This window comes from Pan paniscus, chromosome 16 (genome assembly GCF_029289425.2).
Source record: "Pan paniscus chromosome 16, NHGRI_mPanPan1-v2.0_pri, whole genome shotgun sequence".
In the NCBI taxonomy this organism is placed as follows: domain Eukaryota; kingdom Metazoa; phylum Chordata; class Mammalia; order Primates; family Hominidae; genus Pan; species Pan paniscus.
Window position 1 is genome coordinate 41,650,508 of NC_073265.2, and position 19,792 is coordinate 41,670,299.

General features: G+C 38.6%; 1 protein-coding gene across 3 annotated transcripts in view; it reads right to left on the reverse strand.

Annotated features, from left to right (window-relative positions):
- Positions 1-19,792, reverse strand: part of MYO5A (myosin VA) — a 223,767-nt gene that overhangs the window by 108,795 nt on the left and 95,180 nt on the right. For all 3 annotated transcript variants that reach the window (XM_055098616.2, XM_055098617.2, XM_063596646.1), the window contains exons 2-5: positions 18,564-18,674; positions 13,786-13,957; positions 11,439-11,583; positions 1,736-1,892 (exon numbers count right to left, since the gene is read on the reverse strand). In XM_055098616.2, coding sequence (XP_054954591.2) covers positions 1,736-1,892; positions 11,439-11,583; positions 13,786-13,957; positions 18,564-18,674 — 585 coding nt within the window. The remainder of the gene's footprint in view (positions 1-1,735; positions 1,893-11,438; positions 11,584-13,785; positions 13,958-18,563; positions 18,675-19,792) is intronic.

Here is a 19,792-nt window from a genome sequence, read left to right on the forward strand (position 1 = left end):
CAAATTTTTAATATATTCCTACTAACACAATTCAAATCTGTGTTGCAGAAAAACCAATAAAGCTGGTTTTTTTTGAAAGCGGTCATAAAATAGTTCACTCAACTCATGAAAAATTCTAGAAGGTTCATTCTAGACTTAAGTTATCTTCAAAGACAACTTCAAATCCTAGTATTATATGGTTCAGGCACGGAAGAAATGGGATTACCTAATGCCATCACATTCAAGACTTCGGGATATTCTAATGCTAGGGACTAAAATGGCTGGAACTGTTGTCAAATACCAAGAATTTGTCATGACCAAAACCAGTCAAAACAACAACAGCAAGAAAAGAAGCCCTGTTGTTTTCTGACCCCAAACCAAAAACTGGCTCCACAGATTCTATTTCCCCAGTATTAACACTAGTGACATCCAGCAGTGTATCTGTAGCTTACATTCTTTCAAAATCTTAACATTTGCTTAAAATTTTCACTACTCTCTTTCGGTGCAAACATCTGTTTCTTCCTGTTCATCCTATTTCAGAAAGTATTCCCAGTATTTTTTTCCATAGCACATCCAGCCCATGAAGCCTCTGAACTTCCCCATCATATCTTGTTTTTCAATCCCAAAAAGTAGAAGTCCTGCTGCTCTAGAGAGCAGCCCTACAGATAAGAGGTCATGGCATTCTGTTCTGAAGTGTCACACGCAGCACCGCAAACCAAGCACAATTACCTCTACATAGATTATCGCAAAAACCACTTGTACCACAGGTGCACCAGGCCGATTTTAACTCCATCTGTGTTTGGGTGACAAATAAAGCTTGACAAAGGAAAAAGACAGGAATAAAAAAATGCCGATTTGAATTTTTAACAAGGAAGGTTTGCTTCTGCATGTCCAAATTAATTTCTCTCCATTTAACAAAAGTAATTTTTCTCCATTTAATAAGTCTTCATATAAAACTATAACTTTCCAAAAATCATATTAATAGACAGATAATTATCTACAAATCCTAAAATACTCAAATTCTCACACAATTAGTTCCATTTTCATTGGCACAGGCATTTCTACTTTGTATATGGTGTATTCAAGTTTTGAAAGCACATTTTTTCATAGTTCTTCCCCTGTCAAAACCTTACAGTTACTGTCTTTTATGAACCTATAGCTGTGTTATGTGCTTGACAGAACAACAACAACAAAAAGCTTATAAAGATCATAGTTTAAGTTTGTAGTTCAAATCTGGAAAAAAATTAAAACTTTAGCTATATTAAAATTTAAGCCAACTGAGGTTGGACTAAGTACAGAAAATGAAATATGGGCAAAGGAATAATGAAACTCATTCATACTTGAGCATAACAAATCTTATGTTTTAGAAGGAGCATAAATAAGAACTCAGGACTTGGGGGAAATGAGTAACTTGTACTTCTGGTACAAGGAAAGGAACAATAGACATGAGTCAGTTAATGAGGAGAAGGAAACTTAATTGCTGCCTGGTATTTAGGGGCAACAATTTCGCTGGTAGGTCAAAAATTCAGGATTATAGACTAAAACAGATTCCGCTATAGCTGGGCTTTACTAAAAATGTCTACCTTACCAAGTTTTTACTTTTCCTAGATTTTTTATAAACATGTGGAAAAGTATTTTCTTAATTTTAGTGGCTGGGAGACCCCAGGCTTTCTGAGACATGCTGTATCAATCAATTTTTTGAGCATGTTTCTTATCAAGAGAATATAGGAAGAAAGCCGAAGACTCGCTGTCTTACCTCCATGATGGGGTTGGAGGCCAAGACCTTTTCCTCCACATTGGCCTCACTGGCAGAACCACTCACAGTTGCAAAGTATCGCATGGCATACTTAGCTGAGACTGTTTTTCCTGCCCCAGACTCTCCACTTACGATGATGGACTGATTTCGCTCATCTCTGTAAAATAAAAATTTTTTAAAAAGTAACTGCCAGTGCTGCCTATAGCAGGATTGATAAGGGAAACTATGGTCTCTATGGAAGTAGGTGGCTAATTAATGGATTTTTTGGTCAATACTGGTGCTTATAACACCAAGGTCTCAGGTTCAATCCCTATACTGGCCACCAGAAATGTTGCAGGATTTTTTTTTTTTTTTTTTTTAAGGAATCAGAGAGACCGATGGGGTTGAGGAGGATATTTATTATTTAGGTGCACCAGCCCAGTCAGATTAACATCCAAAGGACCAAGCCCTGAACAAAGCGTTAAGTTACCTTTTAAACATTTCATGGGGTGCGGGGGAGATCTGTGCAGGGGGAAGCATATTACAGAAGTAAGAAACAAAGACAGTTATTCAATTAATTGAGACATGCATTACATCATTTCTTTTCAAGAAAAAACATGTTTTATGACTTGGGTTTATCTGTCTAGTGACTTTGCAGCTGCACAGCTAGAGAAACAGGGTCTTCACAATGCCTGGGAAAGGAGGAGAGATAAGGCTCACTAGCCAAAGAAAACAGGCAGTTAATTTTTAAAGGACTCCAGCTCTTTCTCTTTCTCGGGGGGAATTGGATTTTCTTACATACAACTGAGTTTCTGCATACACATTCTTTAATTTCTTTTAATTCCTGTTCCACTGCCCACTTGGGAATGTGATTAACATTATTTCTTCTGTGTTCTTTGTGATAAGGCACAGTGAGTTTTTGCTGGTTCATACATGCAACAGTGTGGAAAGGAACATAAGAATGATATTTCCTAAAAATAATATCTACTTATAAATTAAAAAATAACACAGAGGAAGAAGATATCAAGCATTAAATTAGAGAGCATCACAACTAAGGATGAATCTGCAATAGAGGGCCTCTGAATTCTTATGTGTACAAATCTCAAACATATTATTTTATTCCTAAAGAATTACTTCAATATCTTACAGTACTGTTGTCAACCACTTCAGGAGATACTCTTTGAAGCCACAGCAAAGAAATTTAAATTTACAAAGAAATTTAATTTGTTTAATTAAAGTTACAAAACCATTTAAAATATTTTAAATTACCAGCTAACAATCCTCAAAATGGCATCTCCCACAAACTCTAGCTCCTACTAAAGTATCCTCATCACTAGAGAAGAAATAGTCCATTTGCTGGCTTGGCTTCATTCAACTAAAAGTTAAATAAGTCATGATCTGTATCCTCATGTGGTTGACGGATGTTGTGGTTTGAATGTTCTCTCCAAAATTCATGTTGAAATTTAATTGCCAACATGATGATATTGGGAGGTGGGGCCTTTAAGAGCTGATTAGGTCATGAGGCCCCTGCCCTCAGGAATGGATTAATGGCATGAATGCAGGAGTGAGCTAGTTATCACGGGAGTGGGCTCCTGATAAAAGGATGAGTTTAAGCTGATTTCCTCTCTGCCTCACACGCTCATGTGCCCTCCTACTACTGAATGACCTTTGCCAGATGCCAGCGCTGTGCTCTTGGACTTTTCAGCCTCCAGAACAGTGAGTCAAATAAACTTCTGCTCTTTATAAATCACCCAGTCTGTGGTATTCTGTTATAGCAGCAGAAACTGGACTAAGACAGTCATCTAATAGGAAAGACAGGCCAATAATTCAAGACTGTAATACATGTGATGGGGCCGTAAGAGGAAGAAGAGGTTATCAGGGAAGATTCCCTAGAGATGACAGCTGAACAAGGTCTACAGAAATGAGTAAGGGAAAGCAAGCAAGGACTATAGAAGTCGGGAAGGGTACATTCCAGGCAAAGGGGATAGCATAAATGAAGGCTCAGAATCAGAAGTTTGGAAAGAGCAGATAACTCAGCTTAGCTGGAAAATGGAGTAATGACAGATTTATGATTTCTGGTTTGGCCAGTCCTTTCAAGGGCCTCCATAATAATCCTAAATAGGCTGGGTACTGGGTGCTTTGGAGTGGAGGTGAGCTCTTCTGACCTGTTTCCAGAAGGTCTAATGTGAACTAAAAGCCCTCTTAAAAATACTGCTTCATTCGTTCATTTAACAAACACATAATAAGCAGCCACAATGTGCTAATCACTTTATGGAAATAAAAGACTCTAGGGTCATAGTCAATTGAGAGAGACTAGAAAGGACACAGTTAAAATGCAGCTGGAAGTAACTGCTATAAAAAAGGTCTATCTAAGATACTATGAAAGTAGAAAGGAAGGGTATGGAACCAGTAGGAGATGTGAGGAGGAGATGTCAGGAAAGCCTTTCCAGAGAAGGTAATACCAGAATTGAGAGGGTAATACCAGAATTGACTCATATATATGATCATTAGGAGAAAACCAGGTTCTGTGAGAATAAGGAAATGGAGTTAAATTATGTAGAAGCACTTGAAACCCCAGGAAACAATTATTCAAGGATGAGCAAGAGAGAGATACAGAAAGAGAGAAAGAAAGAGAGAGAGACAGAGAGAGAGAGAGTCGGGGTGGGGGAGGGTGTCTGTTAGCCTTTATTTTCCTCTTATGGTCATCAGTGACCTTATATCTATTTGGTCTGTCGGGTCTTTCCTTATAGTTTTCATTTTGTATGAAATGTATTATTTTATAGATTTTCCTTTTGAATTTTACCCTTTAAAATACGTAATCTCTCTAGTTTATCATGGTCATACCAAACACTATTCATATCTTCCAAGATCATCAACTTGTCCTCTGTAAACTTAATAAACATACTTTCAATTACATCTACGTCATCAACAAGGAAATTAAGCAATGCTTGCCTCAAACCTGAGTAATGTATAACACGATTTAATATCCCCATCTATGTTGATGTTAACTCTCTGATAACCACCCATTGAGTGTTGTCATGTACCTTGATGAAGTGTACATGCACCTGCACCTAGGTCTAAATTTTTAGCTTATAAACAAACATGGCCATGTGCAACAAAATCTAGAGCTTTACTTTTTTGCAGGCAACCAATCTAATTGTTTCTCCCTTTATCCGATCCCTTGTTAAAAAGAGAAAATATTGTTAGTGTAATAAAATGCTTTCTTTCAAAACTGTGTTTTTACCGTGGTGTCTTAAAGATGTGGCTTCATTGAGACTTTAATCTCTCTCTTGTTAGAGAGATGCTAAGTTTTTCTACATCATCACTCATCAAAATCAAGCTGCTCTGCTCTCTGTGTCTCTCTGATTCCTACTTTTAATTAGTCTCGATAAGAAAATGCTTAAACCCTAAAGTTAATACTAGACAATGAGTTTACAATTATAATATTAATTTTATTTTTGAAGCATAAATATTTACTATAAAAATGGTTGCTGGCACTGTTGAATGCTGTGCTTTAGAGAGGCAGACAGACTTCTCAGGAAATGAAAACAAGTGTTTCCTAGAGATACTTGCTGAGGTCACTCAGTTCCTGGTGAGAAGCCTGTCACATGGCTATCAGATCCTCTCAAATCAACCTGAGTTTTCTGTTCCATCAGTACAGAGCCTATGCATTATATAAAGATGCTAGAGCAGAAATAGCCAACTATATTTGTTTATAACTTTTACATACTCTAGTTCTCTAATATATACTGTATTTTATTCCTGCTGCAACCTTCTGGGGTAGATAATATTCAGTAAGTCCCAAACTAGCAGTTTAATGTTATGGTTTGAATGTGTTCCTCAAAGTTCATATGTTGCAAACTGAATCCTCAATACAACAGCGTTGAGAGGTGAGACTTTAAAATGTGACTAGGCCAGGCATGGTGGCTCACGCCTGTAATCCCAGCACTTTGGGAAGGTGAGGCAGGAGGATCACTTGAGCTTAGGAATTTGAGACCAGCCTGGGCAACAGAGTGAGATTCCATCTCTACAAAAAAGAAAAAATTAGCTGGGCATCACTGCATATGCCTGTAGTCCTAACTACTTGGGAGGCTGAGGTGGGAGGATCACTTGAGCCTGGGAGGTTGAGGCTGTAGTGAACCATGATTGTGCCACTACACCCTTGCCTGGGTGACATAGTGAGACCCTGTATTACAAAAAAAAAAAAAAAAGGTGACTAGGTCGTGAGGGCTCTGCCCTCATGGATGGATTTATGCAGTCATAATGGAAGTGGGTTAGTTACTGCAGTAATGGCATCCTGATGAAAGAATGAGCTTGGCCCCCTTCCTGTCTCTGTCTTACATGCTCTCTTCCCTTCCACCTTCCACCATAAGATGACGTAGCAAGAAGACCCTCAACTAGATGTAGCCTATCAACCTTGCTCTTTCCTGCATCCAGAACAATGAGCCAAATAAATTTCTGTTCATTATATATTACCCAGTCTGGTATTCTTATATACCAGTATAAAACAGACTAAGATACTCATATAATGGAGAATTCTACACAGAAATCATTTACTGTGAGCTGGGGTCATCTGAAAGTAAAATCTGAGTGGGATAATGAAGTATAAATATAAATCAGACAGATAAAAAAGCATGGAGCAAGATATTCTAGGCTAAATAAAAGATGTAGAAATAGAACTATGCCATCTTAACGTGAGGGAACAGATCTGTTAGAATAGGGCCAGGTAGTTGAAAGTAAGAAAACTAAATGACAAAGAAGAAAGGCTTCAGAGTCTCAAAGCTGGATTCAAATCTCAGCTCTTAGATACCATTTATTAGCATATGGCCTGGACAAGCTACTTTCCTCACCTGTAAAGCAGTGGTGATCTGCTCCAGGGATATAATGAGGATTACATACCTGGCACCATGTTTGGTACACAGTAGACCTCAAATATGGTAGATATTTATTAATTTAAGTTAACCCACCTTTATATAACACATATAAAATTATCCTTATGAGGAACCATGTATTACTTAAAGCGTATTTGCATAAATAGGATACTTAGCATCACAGGGCAGCTGAGTTTCAGCTGAAACAGAAGAGATTTTATCATCTGTAATAGTTTGCAGTTAGCCAGTGAACCTCTGGACAGTGGCACACCCTGAGACCACATAACCAAATGACGGAAGGGGCCACCCTAAGGAAGGGCCTGGTAATAAATTAATTCAGAAATAATAAAACCAGATGAGAGGCTCAAGTCAATGAAAAGAGAAATGTAGACATAAGGCCACATAATTATGACGACTATGATGATAAGAACAGCTTATATTTGAATAGAACTTAGTATTTTTCGAAGTGTTTTTGTGTGTATCACCTAATACAATTTTCACCTCCAAAGTAAGCAGGAGAGACATTATATTCTACTCTTTGGAGGAAATAGTAACACCAAGAGGTTAAAAGGCTTGTCCAAGCCTGATGACTGGCATAGAGTAGAGCTGGGTTGTTACACCCCACATCTCTTGATTTCCAGGGGAAAGTCTACACAATGCTTCTTCTGCTTTGTTACACAGCTCCCTACCATGGTCTCCTCTCAATTAAAATGTTTATGCATTAGTTCCCATCAAACATAAAGATAACAAATGCATACCACAGAAACCTGTACATGTAAAGCTAGATCATCAGTGACACTGTTCCATTTTATAGATGATAAAACGGAGACTCAGGGAGACCAGGAGATTTGAGCTTATATGGTTAGTTATTGGTAGATATGTGACTAGTACAGATGTCTTTTTCACTAGACCAAAGTTAATTGCATATAACTTATTTCAAGCAAATTTAAATAAATGAAACTTAGTCAATAAAACTGATTATCACTCACAGTGGAGAGAAAATATAGCAAATTAAAGCCATCAACACTACCTGGTTTTAAGGAAACAACACAAAACAAAACAAAAATCCTAGTTACAGCATGAGAAAAGACTGGCAAGAATGTCAAACAAGAATAAAAGAAAAAAATAGGCATGGCAGTCCACTGAGTGTTTCTCCATGGTAAGTCAACAAGGACAATTAAAATTAAAAGGCTATTCTAGGAAGGTATTTTATGAGGGCATTGTACTCTCTAAGGAGCATGTTTAAAAAGAAGCCATGAGTCAAGGATCCAGCTCAAGGATCCTGGTTATTGCTGATGTCACCGGACATAGATCTGCTTGGAAAGAATTCCTAGTATGAGTTTTGCTTTTAGGATAGATGTCAAAAACATCTTTTCAACCTTAAACATCTAAATTAGAACTCTGCTCCTTTCCCCCCTACTCCCCACCCTACAACACACACAACCTGCTCTTCCTGCCATCTTCTACATCTCAATAAACAGCAACTCCAACCTTCTAGGTGCTCAGTCCAAATCCTTACTGCCATCCTTAACTCCTCTTTTTCTCAAATACCCCATATAAGCAAGCCTTTGCCAGTTCTGTCTTAAAAATATACCCAGAATCCATCTACTTTTTACCACCTTCACTAATTAAATGATCATCTTTTGCATGGATCAAGGCAATAACCTCCCAACTAGTCTCCTGGCTTCTACCCTTGCTCCAGCACAGTATGTTCTTTTAATTTTTTTGTAACTTTACTTTTTTGTTGTTTTTGTAGATAGGGTCTTGCTCTGTCACCCAGGCAGGAATGCAGTGGCACCATCTTGGCCCACTGCAGCCTTCAACTCCTGGGCTCAAGCGATCCTCCCACCTCTGACTCCTGAGTAGCTGGGACTAAAGGCACAGGCCACCATGCCTGGCTAGTTTTTGTGTTTTGTTTGTAAAGGCAGGGTCTCACTATGTTGCCCAGGCTGGAGTGTGGTAGCACAATCGTAGATCACTGTAATCCTGAACTCCGAGGCTTAAGTGATCGGCCTACAGACGTGCGCCACCATGCCCAGCTAATAGTTTCATTGTTAATCATGCCTGACTTCGTGGGGTAGGAATTCCTGTCTATTTAATTTGTATCCCCCATGCCCAGAACAGTGCCTGGCGTTTGGACGGTGTTCAATAAATCTCTATTACATGAATGATGAATTGTACCTTCCCTGAAGACATGAGGGATCCCTAGAAATGGTGATAATGTGAAACACCAGGATTTGCATCTAGAAAGATGACATCTTTGTTTGACAAGAAAACAAGGGTAAGGCTGGCTGGGCGTGGTGGCTCATGCCTGTAATCCCAGCACTTTGGGAGGCCGAGGTGGGCGGATCACGAGGTCAGGAGATAGAGACCAACCTGGCTAACACAGTGAAACCCCGTCTCCACTAAAAATACAAAAAATTAGCTGGGCGTGGTGGCAGGCGCCTGTACTCCCAGCTATTCAGGAGGCTGAGGCAGGAGAATGGAGTGAACCCGGGAGGCGGAGGTTGCAGTGAGCTGAGATTGCGCCACTGCACTCCAGCTTGGGTGACAGGGCGAGACTCCGTCTTAAAAAAAAAAAAAAAGAAAAGAAAACAATGGCAAGAAATGATCCTGCAGCAGTTATTTCTGACTGTAAGCCTAAATAGATACACTCTATTTTACTGCTGTGGCAGATGTTATGGGTATAGATTTATTTATATAAATGGTAAATATAATACCATAACTAATTGAGGCATATTTTAAAGCTGTCTGAAAAAGAAAACCAAGCCAAAGGAAAAAAGACAAAACAACCCTTCAGTTGAGAAATTACCTTGAGTGACTGAGTCACAACAGATAATAATGAGAAGAGAAAATTACAGGAAACCAAGGTAAATCTAAAGGTAAAAAGCCATAAATATTCATATAAACCTAATACTATCTGTGAATGACCAGTAACAAAGATGGTAAGAGCTATGCTTTTGTATTTAAGAATACTATTTTCCAAAGAGTCATATAATTCTCTGAGCACTATATAATTTTCAGAGATTATTTTTAGAGTCTAGCCATCCATGTGATTTTTTCTCTGCCCAGTAGTTCTCAGGTTGTACTAAGTGGTGTCGAAACTGTACTGCAATGCTCTGATACTATACAAATCAACTACTGGTAGATTTTTCCAACTTAAGGGAAAAAATCATACCAATAGATGGAATTTTCTCAATTTTAAGCTTAAAAAATAACTTTTCTTAAGCTTTGAACACTAATTACTATTTTACAGCAGAAGCTGGCATATTATGACATGCTTTGTAGTGCTAACCTATGTTTAGTCATTTTATATTTAATACATTAATATTTCATAATGTCAGACTAATTGAATTTGAAAACTGGTCTTCCTAGTTATGTGACCTTAGAAAAGTTACACAACTTCTCTGTGCTTCATTTTTCTCATTTGTAAAATGAAAATTAATAATACCAAACTCAGAAAGTTGCTATGAGAATAAAATTAGTTAAAAATGGAAAGCAATTAAATAATGCCCTTCACAGAGCACATGTTAACTGCTATTAGAAGTATCCATATTAATATTATTTTATTATTAAAAGGGCATAATGATTTCTAGGGTTTTGTCCCTGAAATAATTCTAAAATTCTGTCACATGCTGGACCAATCATGTATACTCTCCCTGGCTGGAGAGGAGAAAATAAAAACCTCTGCAGTATTAGTTTTCTTTCCACCTTATAAATTACTCGTGGGTTTCCCATATTATATTTATAATGTGTTCTGCTTTGTAGGCTGAAGAAATGAATTAAACTTAAACTATTCTTCTACACCTTCACAGTTTTATATTTTATTATATTATTAAGAGCATAATCTAGTCTTGAAAGTAACATTTTCCTCCCATTTTCCACCCTCAAAATGTTAGGGTTCCATGGTTAATATAAGAGACATTTTGCAGATGCTGTTCAGGATAACTGATGCCCTATCATATAATACTAATGTTAAAATTCACACTTTCAGTTGGGCATGGCAGTGCATGCCTGCAGTACCAACTACTCAGGAGGCTGAAGAAGGAGGATCACTTGAGCCCAGGAGTTCAAGCCCAGCCTGGGCAACATAGCAAGACCCCATCTTGAAAGAAAAAAATTTCACACTTTCCTTTACATTTAATTCCCTAGGATTCAGAAAGATTTTTTTTACAGCTCCTAGGCTTTTTAGTTCTAGTCTATTACTCATTAGCTGACTGACATTGGGTAGGTCATTTAATACCACTACACTAATCCTTTCATCTGTAAAACATAACATCTGCATCTGTCTTTTCCTAGTCACAGGATCATGATGAAATTTCAAAGGCAGTTTTTAAAAACTCTATGTCCCTTTATAAATGTGAGGGGTTTGTTTGTTTGTTTGTTTGTTTGTTTGTTTTTGAGACAGAGTCCTGCTCTGTGGCCCAGGTTGGAGTGCAGTGGCACAATCTCGGCTCACTGCAACCTCTGCCTCCCAGGTTCAAGCAATTCTCCTGTCTCAGCCTCCCAAGTAGCTGGGATTACAGGTGCGTGCCTCCACACCCGGCTAATTTTTGCATTTTTAGTAGAGGCGGGGTTTCGCCATGTTGGCCAGGCTAGTCTCGAACTCCTGACCTCAGGTAATTCGCCCACCTTGGCCTCCCAAAGTGCTGGGAATACAGACATGAGCCACTGCACCCGGCCCACTTTATTATTTAATAATAATCTAAGTCACCTGAGACAAACTTGTCAAGGCTGCTTATTTAGTAATTATTTACAAGGTTGCCATTCACTTTAAAATATATGTGACTTAGCAAGAAGAAATTATCATATCTAATAACTGCCATAAAATAACAATGAAAGCTTCTACCAACCTGGCCATTTGCTTGTAAGCTTCTTCAGCTACTGCAAAGATATGTGGATCCATATCACCCATGTTCTGACCACTGTATGCATTAATAATATCTTCTCCATAAATAGGCAGCTGTTCATAGGGATTTATAGCTACTAGGACTATACCTGGGAATAGGGTGGGGGACAAGAAAGAAAAAGAAGTCAATGATACCCTAATGGGCATATCAAACTTAGTAAAGTGAGACTCACAGTTAACACAATCCTTCATTTCAATTTAGTTAATATTAAACCAATAAATTGTTCAAGGATCAAAATGTATCATAGCCTTTGCCTCTGAACCCATTATACATAGTTCTGCCTAAAACACCATTTAAAAACTGGACTAGGTGGCTTAAAATAATGTGGCAATGTTATAAGAACTTTAAATATCTTCATATATTTAATCCAAAAATTCCACTTTACTTCTACAATTTATCCAAATGAAATAATCAGAAATTCATGCAAAGAGTTTTTTTTTTTCACAAAGATGTTTATCATAATGTTATCTGTAACAGTGAAAATGGAAACAAAATATATAGGGCAAGGAGACTAGTTGAATGCATTCTGTTACATCCATATGATAGACTACTAAGCCACTACCACAAATCATGTTTGTTTGTTTAATTTGAGATAGGGTCTCACCCTGTCACCCAAGCTGGAGTGCAATGTTACTATCTTGGCTCACTACAGCCTAGACCTCCCAGGCTTACGAAATCCTCCCACTTCAGCCTCCCAGGTAGCTGGGACTATGGACACGCAACACCATGCCTGGCTAATTTTTGTATTTTTTTTGTAGAGACAGGATTTTGCCATGTTGCCCAGGCTTGAACTCCTGGGCTCAAGTGATCTGCCCACCTCAGCCTCCCAAGGTGCTGGGATTACAGGGTAAGCCACAGCACCTGGTCCAAATCATGTTTTTGAAGGATATTAAATGTCATAGGAAAACATAATACAAAACTATATATAGACTGATTCCAATTTTCTATCAACTTATGCATACAAAGAGAAAGGATGTAAATCAATATTAATACTGGCTATTTTTCAGTGGTGAGTTACATATAATTGTTTTTCCTTTTTTATACTTTTCTGTATTTCCTAAGAATTTTTCTGTAGGTGTATATTAACTTAATGAAGTCGTCCATTCAATAAATGTTTATTCAGCTCCAACTATGTGTAAAGTCTTTTCTAAATGCTGAACTTACAACAGTAAACAAACAAACAAACAAAAAAGACTAATCTTTACCCTCATGGAACTTAAACTCTAGTGGGAAATTCAGACAATTAACAAGATAAGTAAGAAAATATATATATACATAATCTCAGATTAAATTGTAATAAGGAAAAGAAGGCAAAAAATAATGCAGGGAAGAAAGACAGTAAGGAGGGGTTTCTGACTTGATAGGGTGGCCAGACAAGACTTCACTGAGAAGGTAACACATGTGCAAGGAAAAAAAATGGAAGAAAAATAACAATTGAGAAACAGAAATAGTTACCAGAAAGGAAAAGTTAGTATCAATGATATAAAGGATGTTAATTATTTTAAGAAGAAAAGGTGGCTGTTCCTGTCTAAAACAGGAGAGTAATGAAGAAATCATGAGCACTGAATTGGATATACCACACGAATGAATGGAAATCCAGATTTGAGCTTCCGAGGACAGAGTGATTAGTGAAAGAATGGTAAGACGTCAGTGGAGAAAAAATAGCCAGAGGAAAGGGAGAAAATAAAAGATAAGAACAAACTGGGAAAGAGAGAAAAAAGAAGGAAAGCTGGAGAAGGAGGAAAGGAACACAAACACGCACACATGCAGAGGCTTTATTTCTTGGAGAGATAAAAAGCACCATGAGCTGGGTGGCTGGCAGCTAACACTGCAATGAGCAGGGGCCCAGGCAAGCAGGAGTGAGCAAGACAAATCACCACGAGTCAAGTTAGTTCTGCATGGCTGAGTAATTGACCACAAGATAACACTAAATCTCTTGAACCTGCTCCAAAGATAAGTCCTTGGACATCTACACTTCGTGTAGTAGTTTTTGGAAGAGAAGAAAATAACTGGTGAATTTGGCACTAAATCTGACATATGACTTCTGTAAGGGGAAAAAAATTCCAAAAGATGGGCCCAGTCTTTTTATTTTTAGCAAAATTATGTAAGGTCACAAATGAGTTTATTTAGCATAAATGCAACTTGGTAAATCTTTCTGATAACGCTCAAGTGATTTTGTCTCTTAGAGAAAATCCAACCACAGCCTGCTTTCCCCATGTACAATATTTCCATGGCTATGTCCATTAGAGGAAAGAGTCCACAGTCTATTCGGAAAGCAAAGCATACTTACCACAATATGTATAAATAAGTTTGGAATCAATAAAGCGGACTCTGAGATTATGGAGCACAGCAGGCTCATGAAGATAGCTGAGGGCTGTGAGGTCATTTTCACCAACAAGTATGTCAGGATTTCGTAAGTGAGGCAGCTCCTTGGTCTTTGGATCTAGATGGTATTCCAAATCCTGAAAATGCACAAGGCACAGCATCTGGATGAATTATGGCAAGGACTGTGAAAGAGGCCCATGCATTTTGCTTACTTCCTATTCCTGATTTGCTTCTCAGCTATTAAATGCATTATTTTCCTAGCACCTTCCAATATCACAGAAACTGGTGGAGATGGAAACAATATGAAGTGCGTTTTCATTAGACATACCAACTTGTATTAACAATTTTTGCTAATATACTTTGAAAGCCATAGCCTAGACCTTTTTCACCCACGTACTGAATCAGAAGTTTTAAACTTTTAAATATGTTTCTCTCCTCCAACCCCTTTTACCTATAAAAAAGTGGCGGACAATATAAAAGAGTGGTCGAGAGCTTGGCTCTAGGATCAGATTGACCAGGATTCAAATCCTGATACTAATACTTACTTTTTATGTGGTCTTGAGTTACAGTATTTCACCCAAATCCTTCATTTGTAAAATGGGCTAACAGGGTTGTGGTAAAAAAGTAAATGAGGCAAGTCTGGCATGTGGTAAGTACTTAGGAATCCTTAAACCACTAGATACCCAAGAATCCCCTGAAATTATGTGCAACACTCTGTGTGTATGTGCACATATGTGTACTTTTTTTGAGGCAAGACAATTCATAGTTTTCATGAGATTTTTGTTTTGTTTGCTTTTTGTTTTTTCTGTGCATATGCTTATTCATTCATCAGATTTAGGCCGGACGCAGTAGCTCACACCTGTAATCCCAGTACTTTGGGAAGCCAAGGCGGGCGGACTACCTGAGGTCAGGAGTTCGAGATCAGCCTGGCCAACATGGCAAGACTCCGTCTTTATTAAAAATACAAAAATTGGCCAGGCATGGTGGCTCATGCCTGTAATCCCAACACTTTGGGAGGCCGAGGTGGGTGGATCACCTGAGGTCAGGAGTTCGAGACCAGCCTGGCCAACATGGTGAAACCCCATCTCTACTAAAAACTCAAAAATTATCCAGGCGTGGTGGTGGGCACCTGTAATTCCAAATACTCGGGAGGCTGAGCCAGGAGAATCACTTGAACCCTGGAGGCAGAGGTTGCAGTGAGCCAAGATCACGCTACTGAACTCCAGCCTGGGCTACAGAGCGAGACTCCATCTCAAAAACAAAAACAAAAACAAAAACAAAACAAAACAAAACAAACGACATTTTAATGGGGTTCCTGGTCCCAAAAGTTAACAAGTACTATTCAGTTAATTTTTAATAGAGATGGGGTCTCACTATGTTGCCCAGGCTGATCTCGAACTCCTGGCCTCAAGGGATCCTCCTGCGTTGGCCTCCCAAATGCTGGGATTACAGGTGTGAGTGACCATTACTAGCCACTATTCACTTTAAAGTCACGGGAATACGGCTTTATGGCACAGCCAACCATGAATATTGTCACTTAACTATATAAAGGGGCAAATAACATAGGACAAGTGAATAGGAATAAAAATTCAATTTAGTTGTAGGGAGGGACAAGGTTTTGTAAAAAGCCAGTTATGGTAATACTAAAAATATATACAGAGGTCAAATATTCAAATCATATTTGAATGAATTATGCTAAAGGAGAGAAAAATTAACAATTTACCACTCAGCATTTCTTGCTGCCTGTTTATCAGAGAATATCACCCTTGCCTGGGGCTGACTGGTCCTTGCATTGGCCCTGTAAATACACAATTGTCTGTTCTGGTATTAGCCAGAAGACTCCAGAATGGCAGAAGGGCAACCCAGAGCTCTTTCCTCAGTCTTCATTACAGGGTGGGGTTGTTTGTGGCGAGTGTGGGGAGAAGCTGAAATTGAAATATTAGAGAAGACACTAATTTGAAAGGTAGAGAAGATCTGTAACATCTTCACAGAAATTTCTTTCTTGGAGTTAGGCTTTAAATGGACATAACCTGCTCCTCTGGAATCACTGGACATCATTAAATAAATATACTCTTCTACTATTACAAAAGCCATGCTTTCTCTATTTTATTCTAGGACCCTAAGTGACTATAGTTTCTAAAAAGAGAATGATTCTTGAATAGTTCATGAATTTTATAATGTCTGTTCTTCTTGTTTGACCCCTGTCCCTAGTCTTGCTTTTATTAAAGGTATGTATCATTCTATTTCTAGATTTTTAAAAAATACTAAGGATTAATAAAATTAAACATAGACACTGTACTCTGGTTGGCAAATCTGCTTCTTATAGGGGTATGGATTAGCAATTCTGAAATAACTTTATGTCTATAATGAATAAGTAATATAGCTAATGAAAACCAAAAAGAGAAGTTATAGTACACATAATCAAAGGAAGAATAATAGAATGAACCTGGTGGCATTGGACTGGAGAAAAAAGGATCCCTATAAACTCACGGGTTTTATTTTTTTTTTTAAAAGTCAAGGCTGGGTGCAGTGGCTCATGCCTGTAATCCCAGCACTTTGGGAGGCCGAGGTGGGTGGATCACTTGAGGTTGGGAGTTCGAGACCCGCCTGGCCAACATGGTAAAATCCTGTCTCTACTAAAAACACAAAAATTAGCCAGGCATGGTGGCATGCGCCTGTAATCCCAGCTACTCAGGAAGCTGAGGCACAAGAATCGTGTGAACCCGGGAGGTGGAGGCTGCAGTGAGCCGAGATTGCACCACAATACTCCAGCCTGGGTGACAGAGCAAAATTCCGTCTCAACAACAACAAAAAAAAGTCTAGTGCAGTAGCTCATGCCTTTAATCCCAGCACTTTGGGAGGACGAGGTAAAAGGACTTCTTGAGCCCAGCAGTTCAAGACTAGCCTGGGCAACATAGCAAGACAACCATCTCTAAAAACACATTATATATATAAAATACATACATACAAACACATACATACATATGTAAACATAGACATAAAGTAAGTATAGATGGTTGAGTATACATTAGTATAGTATGCATACATATTAGTATCTATCTATCCATCCATGTATATATTTTTCTAGCTCTCTATGCTAAGAGGGCTGAGAAGTGGTGTCATCTCAATAGCAATGAGCACACCTAGTGCTCAGATCTTGGCTGTCAAATACTATCCTCCAATATAAGGTAACAGGGCTGGGAAAGGGGAAATACAGGGTAAGTATCTTAGGGTACCAGGAGAAGTGCTATATCTTAAAAAAAAAAAAAAAAAAGCCAGGCACAGTGGCTCATGCCTATAATCCCGGCACTTCAGGAGACCGAGGTGGGAGGACTGCTTGAGCTCAGGAGTTCGAGACTAGCCTGGGCAACATATTGAGACTCCATCTCTACTAAAAAAATTTAAAAATTAGCCAGGCATGGTGGCTCATGCCTGTGGTTCCAGCCACTAGGGAGGGAGGCTGAGCCTGGGAGGCATGATCAAGCCACTGCACTCTAGCCTGGGTGACAAAGTGAGACCCTGCCTCAAAAAAAATAAAAAAGGATAGGGACCTGTCAAAAAAGTCAAAGGACCCAATCTAACAGAGATCTCAATGACCAAAGCTGGAACAATTTAATTGATAAAATAAATAATGATAGTAATAAAGAATAAAAGAAATACCCATGAGCCCATAATAAATAAATGATTAAAGTAATAAATAAATGGGAGAGGAGAAACAATACTTCCTTCCCTATAGAAGAATTCTAGTTAATAAGTATAGAAGGAAGGAAAGAAATGGAGAATCACCACTAGAACACAACGATATTTGCTGCAAGCAAGACACAGTAATGAACACTGGGCAAATATTAGCAGGCAAAGTTTAAGGAGAAGCAGGATATATGAGTGGCCTCAAAGCATCTGCCCCAACACAATGACATTCATTAATTACAAAGGGAAAACAGTAACTTTACAGTGGATAACATGGCAGACATCACCTTAAGCAACTGGTTATGGCCAGCAATCTGCAAAAATCCAATATAGTCAAATAGTATAAGCACTCATCTTAGAGTCATCTGTGTTCAAATCTCACTTCAAATTCCAAAAGCCACTTCCTGGCTATGTGACCTTGAGCAAAACTACTTAATGACTTTGAAGTTTGGCTTTCTTATTTGGAAAATAGTGATTATATCACCTGCCAACCCATAGGGTTGGTGTGAAATTTAACGTGAGAAAATTCACTCCAAAGTGCCGAACATTTTGCCTAACAAAGCAGATGACCAATAAATGTTAAATAAGTTAATTCCCTAGTTTGGTATTAAAAGCCCTCCTAATTGGCCTAATTCTTCCCCGCCTTCCTCCCAACTAGTATCTTCCCCTCAGTTTTGCTCTCCATGCTGCCACCAATGAGTCTCCTCTAAGACCTGGCACCATGCCTCTTTTTAAAAACACTACAAGCACTCCCCATAGCACACCAGTTAAATGCAAGAGTTTTAGGATTAGATGTGAATCTAAACCTGATAATCATAATAAATTCACAGGCCAAAATAGAAGCTTTTTAAAGTATCTGCTATTTTCACTAATCTATGCCATTAAAAACACTATCAGGATAGAAAACTGAGTTTGCCATTTTTACCAATTTAGTAAGTAAAAATTCTAGGTAAGTTCAAAATTTAACTTCCATTGGGAGTTTACTTCACAGTAAATTTACACTTTTGAACTCCCTTCACTTTATGCCAATGACAACAAATGAAAGTGAGATCTCACCTTTCCTTCCTCGAGGTGAAGCAGGAGGACTTTATCTCCTGGCTTATAATCTTTGAGCAGCTCTGCTGACTTCCAGACTTCCTCTGGATCAGGTATCCAAACCCTGGCAAACTAGAAGACAAAAAGAAAAAAATTTAAACTAGCAAATCAATTATTTTACAATAATATATAAACATATGATAACTATTTATAATTAAACAATTTATGAAAAAAGAAATCTTGGCCAACATGAAATTCACTTTTTTTTTTTTTTGAGACAGAGTTAAGCTCTTGTTGCCCAGGCTGGAGTGCAGTGGCACGATCTCAGCTCACAGCAACCTCTGCCTCCTGGGTTCAAGCAATTCTCCTGCCTCAGCCTCCTGAGTAGCTGGAATTACAGGCACCTGCCACCACACTCAGCTAATTTTTTTATTTTTAATAAAGATGGAGTTTCGCCATATTGGCCAAGCTGGTCTCCAAACTCCTGACCTCAGGTGATCCACCCGCCTCAGCCTCCCAAAGTGCTGGGATTACAGGTGTGAGCCACCACGTCCAGCTGAAATTTACTTTTTAAATTAGTAAACAAAAAATATTTTAGCTCTCATAGCACCACCATTCCCAAATTATATAAAAAGTGTGTTCTGAAAAAACAGTTATGATCAAAGCTTGACTTTGCTTTACACAGTAAATGCCACCTGAAAGTATAATTTTAGGTTAAAATGTACACATAAGATCTATTTTTGAAGCTATGGTGTTGTGGTTCTGCCAGTTTCAACAGCACAGCCATCTTTTTATGGCTGGGTTTACAATTTGGATTTTTTTGTTCTTTCTTTTTCTTTTTTTTTTTTTTTTGAGATACAGTCTCGCTCTGTTGCCCAGGCTGGAGTGCAGTGGCACGATTTCGGCTCACTGCCACCTCTGCCTCCCGGGTTCAAGTGATTCTCCTGCCTCAGCCTCACGAGTAGCTGGGACTACAGGCATGTGCCACTGTGCCCAGCTAATTTTTGTATTTTTAGTAGAGGCGGGGTTTCACCATGTTGGCCAGGCTGGTCTCGAACTCCTGACCTCGTGACCCACCTGCCTCAGCCTCCCAAAGTGCTGGGATTACAGTCATGAGCCACCGTGCCCGGCCCACAATTTGGATTTTTTTATTGTGGTTTGCATCCTGTGCTCTGCAAAGCCTTAGTGATTTCTCAGACATCCTTCAGGAGCCATCACAGTAGGGAGAAAAGGAGAATAAAAATAACAGA